The sequence below is a fragment of the Dysidea avara genome, chromosome 2, assembly GCF_963678975.1.
Source record: "Dysidea avara chromosome 2, odDysAvar1.4, whole genome shotgun sequence".
NCBI lineage: Eukaryota > Metazoa > Porifera > Demospongiae > Dictyoceratida > Dysideidae > Dysidea > Dysidea avara.
In genome coordinates this window covers 51,840,213-51,851,494 of record NC_089273.1, presented here as the reverse complement: position 1 = coordinate 51,851,494, position 11,282 = coordinate 51,840,213, and the positions used below count along the sequence as shown (strand labels likewise).

At 34.7% G+C, this 11,282-nt stretch overlaps 1 protein-coding gene across 1 annotated transcript; it reads left to right on the top strand.

Annotated features, from left to right (window-relative positions):
- Nucleotides 1-503: 503 nt before the first annotated feature.
- Nucleotides 504-9,787, top strand: LOC136248222 (probable outer membrane protein pmp20). The gene is made up of 2 exons (XM_066040033.1): nt 504-6,760; nt 9,586-9,787. The coding sequence occupies exons 1-2, from the start codon at nt 504-506 to the stop codon at nt 9,653-9,655; spliced, it is 6,327 nt and encodes a 2,108-aa protein (XP_065896105.1). The 3' UTR covers nt 9,656-9,787.
- The last annotated feature ends 1,495 nt before the right edge of the window (nt 9,788-11,282 follow it).

The window sequence follows — 11,282 nt, the reverse complement described above, 5'->3', positions numbered from 1 at the left end:
GTCTACTGTACATAATCATAATTGAATGCAGAAGGTCCTGGACTAGCAGTGACTTGAAACTATTTAAATTATTATGATAATTAACAACCCACTTATGGTGGTAGCAGAGCAACCCAATGTTACTGTTAGTAGGGTGGTTTAAAAGATGGTGAGGAAGGAGATTTATTTTGCTGATTGCTTTATAGTAGGTTTATGGATCCTGTTTTGTTCCACAGCTCTAGCAATGTACATGCACATGCACCTATGTCACAATCCAGTGCGAAGCTACTGTAGCTATGCCATCATCTGTCTGTTGATTTGTTAGTAGTCGTGCACATATCCATAAACAGCAATTTGTACAACTGTATCATTATTTCTTTTGTTCTGCTAGCTAAACACTAACAACAAAAGTAAGGTGGTTTACCAAAATATTTGTGGTTCCATCACTTATATGATTTCTTACATTATTTAAGTGTTTCACAATCATATGTAGCTCAGTTAGTTTTGAACCTGTTGTTACTAAAATGATAACCAGCGCATTTCTGCTGATAGTCATCTTCCAAGACATTGGAATAAGAATTTCTGATGCTGATGTAGGTACTAATAATTCAAGTATTCAAGAGGGAGAATCTCCGACTAGAACTTATCATTCAACTTTTGATACACTTGTTAATGGAGCTAGTAATAATAGTATTATTAATATATCAACTACAACTGTTTTGTCTTCAATTGTGGTACTAGAATATCTTGAGAACATCACAATTATTGGGGACTCCATTGATTGTAAGAATACCGGATCAGTGAAGTTTATATCATGTAAAAATGTCACCTTTGAAGGTATCAGCTGGGAGAGGTGTGGTTCTTCAACTAACCCTGCAATTGGTTTTACCCATTCATCCAATGTTGTGATTCAGAGTTGTTCATTTCACCATTCAACAGGACAAGCTGTTGTAATGTCAAACATGTCAGGAAATGTGTACATTAATAATTGTCAGTTTACACATAACAATGAGTATAAAGGTCACGGTACAGCTATACACATCTCTCAATCTGAAAATCATGTTCAATCAAAGACAGTAATTGACAAGTGCAATTTTGCTTTGAATGGACCAGCTCAAAGTGTGGTTTATGTTGACGATATGCCAACCTTCCGTAACCTGATCATACAAAATTCTGTATTTGTACAAAACGAAGGAGTACCCATATACATTTCATTTACCAGTCTTCACCTCAATGATAATTTATTATTTGAACAGAATGAAGCCACTGCTGGTGGAGGAATTTATAGTATTCATTCTAACATCGTATTCCATGATACATCTGATGTGACCTTCCACAGAAATTCTGCTCAAACTAATGGTGGGTGTATGGTCCTTAATGAATCTAATGTTTCATTTATAGGAAAGTCAACAGCAGAATTTACAAACAATCATGCAACACAAGAAGGTGGTGTGATATATTTGTCAAGTAAATCTAATATCTCTTTCAGCAATATCTCCACACTAATGTTCAGTAACAATTCGGCTAATGATGGGGGAGGAGCACTACAGTGTGGAGATAATTCATATGTTAATTTTGACGATACTGTATCAGTGCAATTTGTCAACAACAGTGCACAGGTAGGAGGTGCTATTCATTCACCACAGAATAGTGACTGTGTCATTGCATTTGATGGAAATTCATCAGTAACATTCGCCAGCAATAGAGCAGACAATAGTGGAGGAGCTATTTCTGGTTCTGCTACTATTACATTTGATGGAAAGGCATCAATAATATTTGCTAGCAATATGGCCACCCCAGTAGAAGACCGTACAAAGGGGACAGGGGGAGCTATCAGTGTGATGTACTCCAGCATTTCATTTAATGGTAGCACATCGATAAAATTTGATAACAACAAAGCATCTGATGATGGAGGAGCAATTTATGGTGTTTCGTCTACTATTACATCTGATAACAATGCATCAATATCTTTCCTTAACAATAGGGTCACCTCAACAGTAACCTATACAGAAGGGAGAGGGGGAGCTATCAGTGTTATACACTCCAAGATTTCATTTAATGGTAGCACATCAATGAAATATGATGCCAACACAGCATCTTATAGTGGAGGAGCAATTTATGGTGATTCGTCTGTTATTACATCTGATGGAACTGTATCAATAACTTTTCATAACAATAGGGCCACAAGAGGGGGAGCTATCAGTGTATCACATTACTCCAGCATTACAGTCAATGGTAATACATCAATAAAATTTGAAAAGAACATAGCATCTTATCGTGGAGGAGCAATTTATGGAGATGACTCTGTTATTACATTTGATGAAAATGTATCAATGACTTTCCTTGACAATAGAGTCACCACAACAACAGCAATGGCAAGAGGGACAGGAGGAGCGATTAGTGTATCAGGTTCCAATATTTCATTTAGTGGCAGCACGTCAGTAAAATATCTTATCAACATAGCAGATGATAGTGGAGCAATATATGGAGATGATTCAGCTATAATTACATTTAATGGAAATGCATCAGTAAATTTCCTAGGCAACAGGGCCTATGGAGGGAAAGGGGGAGCTATCAGAGTGATGCGATCCAACATTATATTCAGTGGTAACTCATCAATAACGTTTTGTCTCAATGAGGCAGCTGTAGGAGGAGCTATTTATGGATTTAGTATGTCTACAATTATATCTGATGGAAATGCATCTATAACATTTGTTAACAATAACGCTTACACCGATCAGTGTGATCAGAGACCCATTAGTGAGGGGAAGGGTGGAGCTATTAGCATAGACAGGTCTGTTATTGTGTTTAATGGGAACACATCGGTACAGTTTGATAATAACCAAGCAGATTTTGGAGGTGCAATTTATGGAACAAGGGCTAATACTTCATTTAGTGGAAAAAATATGTCAGTAACATTTCTGAATAATTACGCATCTGTGAATGGAGGAGCTGTACATGGAGATGATTCTACTATTGTATTTGATGGAAACATGTCAATAATATTTCATGGGAACCATGCAGATCAATATGGAGGAGCTATAGGAGTACATTCTGGATCTAATGTTAAATTTGATGGGAAATTAATGTCAGCAACATTTGATAATAATAATGCTGGTATGAATGGAGGAGCTATTTATGGTGTGCATACTGATATTGCGTTTAATGGAAAGAAGTTAGTAGAGTTTGTTAGGAACAATGCAGGTGACAGTGGAGGAGGAATTCATGGAAAAAATTCAAATATTTTTGATGGGAACATGTCAGTGACATTTGTTAACAATTGTGCAAACAATGATGGAAGTGCAATGTATGCAGTTAATTCTAATATTACATTTGATGGAGATGTGTCAGTGATGTTTCATGATAATTGTAAAGCAAACAGGGGTGGAGCCTTTTATGGAGAGGGTTCCAACATCTTATTTAATGGAAATGTTTCAGGAATGTTCATTAACAATAGTGCCACTAAGGGAGGAGCTTACTACGGATGTTCTACTGTTATTAAATTTAGTGGTGGCACTTCAGTAAAATTTGTTACAAATTTTGCAACTGATGGGGGAGCTGTTTGTGGAATTGATCATTCTGAAATTATATTTGATGAAAATACAGAAGTGCAATTTAGTAGAAATACTGCTACACATGGAGCTGCAGTGTATATTAGTACTAACTCTTCTGTCACATCAAGTGGAGATTCAATTATAAATTTTGCTTTCAATAGTGCGGTTGAAGGAGGAGGAGCATTATACACTTCTGAGCCCAATATCATATTAAATGAAAACACATCACAATCTGTATATGCTTCTAGTATCAAATTTTCAGGGAATTCTACAACACTCTTTAGTAGTAATACAGCAACGCGTGGAGGAGTTGTATGTTCTTTGAGAAAATCTTCCATTTCATTTTATGAAGACTCAACTGTGAATTTTAATCATAACATTGGCACAGAAGGGGGAGCTTTGTATTTAGAAGATGACGTTGGTGTCTCATTTGATGGAAACACATCAGTAACATTTACTAATAACAGTGCAGAAACTGGTGGAGCTATTTATGCTAGAAAGGAATGCTATATAGTATTTAATGTGAATTCACAGGTGAATTTTAGTGGTAATCAAGCTAAACTAGATGGAGGAGCAATAGCTTTTGTTAGTAGCTCTATTGTTTCATTTACAGGAACCTCATTGAATTACAAAATAGCAAGACAAAATTCCAAAGCATCCATGAAAGATTCCGGCATTAGATTCTGTGGTAATTCATCTGTTACACTACAAAGCAACAAAGCAATGCAGTGTGGTGGAGCCATATATTCATTTAGCGGTACTGTTATAATTTTTGAAGGAGACTCTAACGTAATGTTTAACAATAACAAAGCTAAAGAGCAAGGGGGAGCAGTTTATTTGACCAGCCAATCTTTCATCTTCTTTATGGGAAACTCTCAAGTTGTATTTGTAAGCAATGAAGCCAGCCTTAGTGGTGGAGCTATAGGATCTCTTGGTGATGGTTTAATCTATACTGGCGATGCTTCCAATTTAACATTTTTTAAGAATAGTTGCAGCTATTTTGGCGGGGCTATTTACCTATTTGAAAACACTACTGCAATTTTTTCTGGATACTCACAAATAACATTTCAGAAGAACACAGCAACAAGTGGTGGAGCCATGTATCTGGACAATAACTTCACATTGTCATTTGATGATTATTCTAATGTCACATACTTGCTTAATTATGTCGATCAATATGGTGGAGCTGTTTATGGTAATCTTGTAGGAAATATTAACAGCAAAATTATAGTTAATGCTACATTCAATCATACCCATTTTCAAAGCAACACTGCATCTTCTGGTCCTAACATTTATATGGATATACCAACTAAATGTGACAACGAATGTCGTAATCACATTATTGTCGATGGTTCATATGATGATTTCTTTGATAGCAATTTTACTGATTACATCCGTACTCAACCTAGTAAACTGGTGTTAAATAACATAGCTAAATGTGTTCACCATGGCAATGATTCTGATATGAATTGTATCAATAGTACATATCTAGTTGAAGGTATAATGCTTGGACAAGAAATAATAATTGATGCTTGTGTATTGGACCACTTCAACAACACTGCTAGTGCAACACAGTTCACAGTAAACAGTAACAATGAGACGTATTATATTGATGGTCCCGATGTTATTTTGATATCATGTGACAAGTTTCGAGGTATTAGAATAACAGGGAGTGAAGTGGGTAATCCAATAAATGTTTCAATGACAATAACATCACAAATTGATAGTCAGTCTGACTTTAAAAGAATTTCAATACAACTAATAACCAAACTATCACCTTGTCATCCTGGTTTCCATTATAGCAATACAACACAAAGGTGTGAGTGTTACAGTGAGACTAATATTGTAATATGTCTTGATGATCATACATCAATTATCAAAAGAGGTTACTGGTTTGGTCAAAGTCCAGGTATTGGTAAAGCAACAGTGTCAGTTTGTCCTAAAAATTACTGCAGTTTTGATTGTTGTGAGGCGACTGATGTATATTACCAGCTCTCTCCTGAAAGACATAATCAGTGTAGTTCACACAGATCAGGTACTGCTTGTGGTAGTTGTGAAGAAGATTATACTCTCTCATTTGATTCTGTAGAATGTGTAAGTATTGACAAATGTACAACAGGACAGACAGTAATGGTAGTCACATTATCAATGATATACTGGATAGTCATAGTTATACTAGTGTTTATTATGACATACTATCATGTTGGGATTGGTTATTTGTATGCTATTACATACTATTACAGTATGCTGGATATTTTACTAGGTCAAAACTTGTATCTATTTCAAGGACTGTTTACAACTGTAAGTATTATCACCAGCATAGCAAAAATAACTCCACAATTTCTAGGACATTTTTGTTTAGTGGAGAACATGAGTGGAATTGACCAACAGTTCATTCATTATGTACATCCACTAGCTGTCACTATCATTGTTGCATTATTGTGTAAATTAGCAAGAATATCATACAGGTTTTCGGCATTTGTTAGTAGAGGAATCATCCGTGTTATATGTTACCTATTGCTCTTGTCATATACTTCTGTCGCCACAACTTCATTACTGCTGTTGAGATCACTGACATTTGATAATGTGGATAAGGTTTACACTTACCTATCTCCTGACATAGAGTACTGTCATGGTCGTCATCTACCATATTTTATTGTAGCAGTGTTATGTACACTAGTGATTGTGATTGGTCTACCACTTCTACTACTATTAGAGCCATTCCTAAACCACAAGATCAACTTTACCAGGATGAAACCATTACTGGATCAGTTTCAAGGATACTACAAAGACAAGCATCGTTGCTTTGCAGCTTATTACATGATTTGTCGACTTATTATTTTAGTAATGATCATTGCAAATCCTACATTGAATATCACTGCCCAATTTTTGCTGGTTGCTTTGTGTACAACATTGGCCCTGATACAACTGAATGTAAGACCATATGCAAGTAACACTCTCAACATCTTTGATGGGTTTCTTTTACAAATAATGATCTTGGTATCAATGGCACCACTTGTTGATATTTATGATGAAAATTTATTTTTATCACTTGCGTTCATTTCAATAACACTGCCTTTAATAGTGTTTGTTGTGATGGAACTCTTCATTCACAGAAAGGTTATCAAGAAAATAAGTGCCCGTGTATGCCATAAACCTATTGCTCATAGTAATTATTTGCTTATGGATGACAGTGTTGCACCAAGGAAAGCCATAAATCTGAACAGGTTAGTATATGTCTAATAATAGCCATTAGATATAAATCAAAGTTACAAAAGGCTATATAGTTCAACACTATAATAATTTGATACAGTTTCAATATGTATTTGAATGACATAATGTCAGCACCTGTTGCTGGCATACCTTCAGCATGCAATTTTGATTTTACTTGCACGCATGCTGTAAAGCTAAATAAATAAATAAAAATAAATAATATACTGGTTCATAGCTGTAACACTGTAAAAGCAAAATAAATGCATCAATTTTTTCCATTTGTTTATTTATTTGAGTTATATACTTTACAAACACCATACTTAAGCAAGTGATTAAGTTTTTTTCCACTTTATATTTATGTGTCCAAGTAAGAGAGTTGATAACATTGATATGGGGGAGAGTGTTTAACTGTACAAACATCATGTACAAAGTTTGTCTTTGATCAAATTAACACCTCTACTTGCGATAGAAAACTGCTGGATTGGTGTTGATGAGGTCCGGCCTTTATTCTCTAAAACAGGTTGATGTGTCATATACTTTACACGTGGTGTTTGCATTCAAGTTATATTTTCCTCATAATATCATACAGTACAGTAGTAGTTTATACAGTAGTAATGATAATGTAGGTTTGGGCTCTCTTGCTCAACAATATCACCTAAAAACCAGCCTCACCTTTCCTTTATAACACGTTGACAGTATTTATTAGGCATGACGAAGACCTTGAATGTCTTCAAAACAATCCTAAATCCTTTCAATACCGTAAACGAAGAAAGTTGGAGTGACTAAGGTTTGGCAAACTTGGTGAATCGAGGAAATTCGCCAAACTTTATTTGCTGATCAGCTATTGAGCACATAGTTCCATATTAGTTGCATGGTGAATTCGCCAAACTTTTGTCCGCCAACCTGCTTTGCATGCTAATTAGCCAAACATAAGTCTCGCTAAATTTTCGTCATTTATGGGAAGTTTCTATAAAATTCTATTTATCAGAATTTTATGCTGACTAACTAAATAACTAACTAACTAACTAAATAACTAACTAACTAACTAACGATTCCAAAAAAGCATAACTCGACTATGGTTAAGGCTATGAGCTTGATTTCTCCATTGCGTAATGTTGCTTTGGTTGAGATGTGCCTTTTCAATAACTGAAGCAGCTACAGTGTACGCAGCATGGACTTACTTCTTTATGTCCCATTACTTTCTTCATTTGTTGATTAGCAGATATGTAGCTGCAGTTCACAAAAATCATCTGTAATTTTTGCATCAACTGGATTGATTGCAGAGACACTTCGTAACACAATAGTAGTAGAATATCTGAAAATGAAACAGAATGGCCATGACCACCTTATTTCTCAGTAAAGCGTTATACACTGATATTCTAGTCATTGTATGTCCATCTGCAGCCAATTAAAATTTCAACATTCAATAACTTTTGCTATACTGTACATTGTTGATAAAGAAACAATACACATCAGGATGATCCTAGTATATGGAACTGTGCGCATTGGATATGTTAAACTTTAATAAAACCCCTTGAAAATAGCATTTCATTTACTGCCAGGGCTGAGAAAACAATTTGTTTCATAGTGTACTTTAATAGACCATCATGTTGTAATGATTATCTCAATTAGCTATAGAGAGTCTTAAGTGGTGGACTAAATAAATTGGGTTATTAGATTCATGATTTCTGCAGATCATGACCTCACTCATAAATCTAGAATTGTATTACATATGAGGGTAGCTAGCTATTGTAATAGTGGTCATGAATTGCCCAAAAAAAGTTCACAATTAAGTACAAGAAAAAAATAGGAATTTTAAACTAGAGTAGAGAAAATGTAGTACTGCTGCAATAAAAAGGCTGGATTAGAGTATATAGTACGCAATGTCCAGATACTGTAAAACAATATGAAGTGAATATCTGTGCTGTGCATTTTTATTGTAGAACCTCCAGAAAACAACAGAAAGGATATTCACTTCTTATTGTTTCACAGTATCTGGACATTACGCACTACTCTGATCCAGCTTGTTTCAGTACTTTGTGTTGCAGCAGTACTACTACTCTAGTTTACAATTCCTATTTATTTCTTATACTTGCATTTATATTAAGTACAGTACTGTCTGTACATATAGTTAAAGCTGATGTACAATTATTTGTAGTAAAAGTTGAAGAGAGATAAGCATTCTTAAAAATGTAAGAATAACATTCCACAAGTTATATGTGACCGAATTTTGGAAAATCACCCTAATAGGTGCATTCGACACATAAAGTATTTAGTTCTGAAACACAAAATTATAAGTTAATTCCTACCCGTTTAACGGTAGAATAAACCATAGATAACTTGAATTACAAGAAAAACTTCTGAAAAGTGTTTTCTAATAAGTATTAACAACCTCATGCTAGTTTCAAAATTTCTAATTATTTCAGGTGCAACAATAAGGGTGATCCTCCAAAATTTTATCACATGCTACCACTTCAGCTATATATTAACAGATACTTAATCCATCATTTATTTATTTGTCTGGTTGTATAGATACTCAGTGATATTACATAATCACCTTTTCCCCTGTGCCTTTTACTTTAAAACTCCTGCTTTTACTTTAAAATTCCTGCTTTTACTTTAAAACTTCTGCTTTACTTTAAAACTCCTTCTCCTAACAGGATATCATATTCATCTGTATGGTTATAAAAAACTATATAGACAAGCATACATGTACTAATATGTTTACATTAGAGGGTTGGATATATGTATTGCTAACTAAGGTGTTCTGGTATCTGTGCAGACACAAGTAACCAGATTAGATGTGGTATTAGATTCATTGTGTTATAATCCATAGTAGAATCCATCGTGAGGATTGTGCCTACTACCAAGAATCTTTAATGGAAGTGATGAACGACATCAAGGATTGATGTGACCGTATAAACGCAAGCATGTTAATAACAATAATAGGAGTAACACATTTCAAACATTTTATTGTGTGTGTATGTGTGTAAATCAAAACATATCATATAATGTGTGATGATAATAATTATAGTGACACTTCACAGGATTGATAGCAAGTATTAGTTTTGTAAAGTTAGCCAAATCATAGAAAAGGTGTAAATTAAATGTTCTAGTCACGTGGCAATGTTCAGACACTGATGTATATACCTCCGGAAGTACAGATACTATGGAAAAGGAGAATCTAGTTACCATTAGAATGTGAATGCGTGGCTTCAGATACATTGTTGTGAAAGGCTCATTGATTGGCAAGAACTGCACACAATGGCTTTGCAATGGTTTTACAAATAGTGGAAGCCACCATGCACATATCAAAGCAGCTATGCTGTGTAGGCCAAGATTTCCCTACTGAATATACAAAAGAAGACAATTGAAGTGGTCTGGCTATGCTAGACTAGGTCTGGCAGAAACTTGTGTTGCTGCCTCTTTGATTTAACTGATTTAGCTAATTGATTGCATACCTTTTTGAAGCATACTCAACCCTATCTCCTGTCAAGTCATGTACTGACTACAATAACTTCAGCACAATAAATAGTTTAGGTGTTTTTGATACATAAATTCTTATTTCTCCCATACATAATTTGTCTTCTACTGCATATACAGAGACATAAGGATGGAAGGGAGTGCCATTAGGGCCTGTCAAATAAGTAGTAAAAAGTTTTTTTCTCCTATGCTGGCCAGGCTTGGAATTTACATGAGTCTAAATATCAAAACACTACCACATGTGATCACTTATAGAAGTAATGAATGTGAAGGTGGAAGGTGATGTGGGCGGTGATGAGAAACAATAAATGTGACCGAATTTTGGAAAATCACCCATATGGGAGCATTTGACACCTAAAATATTTAATAATCAAATAAACTTTATAGTGCAAATCTACTTGTTAATGGTTGTAAGCCATTCTCAATACCTTAAATTACAAGAAAATTATTGAAATATTTTTAAAACTGTGTCCTGCTTCTATATAAGCAACCCACTAAACATGAAAATTCTAATTATTTCATGTGCGCCCATATGGGTGATTTTCCAAAATTCAGTCACAAATTAACTTTGTTTATCCTTGGGACAGGAGAAGCTTTACTGCCCAATTGAAAACTGCTACAAAACCAACTAAATGTTCTCACAAAATTTAGTAATCTATCAAGGTACAACCTTGATTTTTTTGTTTTTTTTTGGAATGGACAATGGAAGGGGAATTACAGTAAAATACGAAATGTGTGCGGTACAATACAGTAGATAATGGTTCACTATAACATGAAATAGCTATGAAATTGTGAATGTGCATTGATCAACTCAAAGATGAGAGAATTGCCTACATAATTATACAATATGCATTTATAAAGTAGCAAAACTAGCTATTTTATGTTCAATGGAATAAATCACAGTTAAAATCATTTTGTAGAGTTCAGCTACAAATAAATCACCCTGTAGAGAGTTCAATTACAAACAGATAACCCAATGGCAGATCCAGGATGGGGCATTTGTGGCAAATCTCCCCCCCCAAGAAATTGCATACAAGATCGAGATACTCTAAT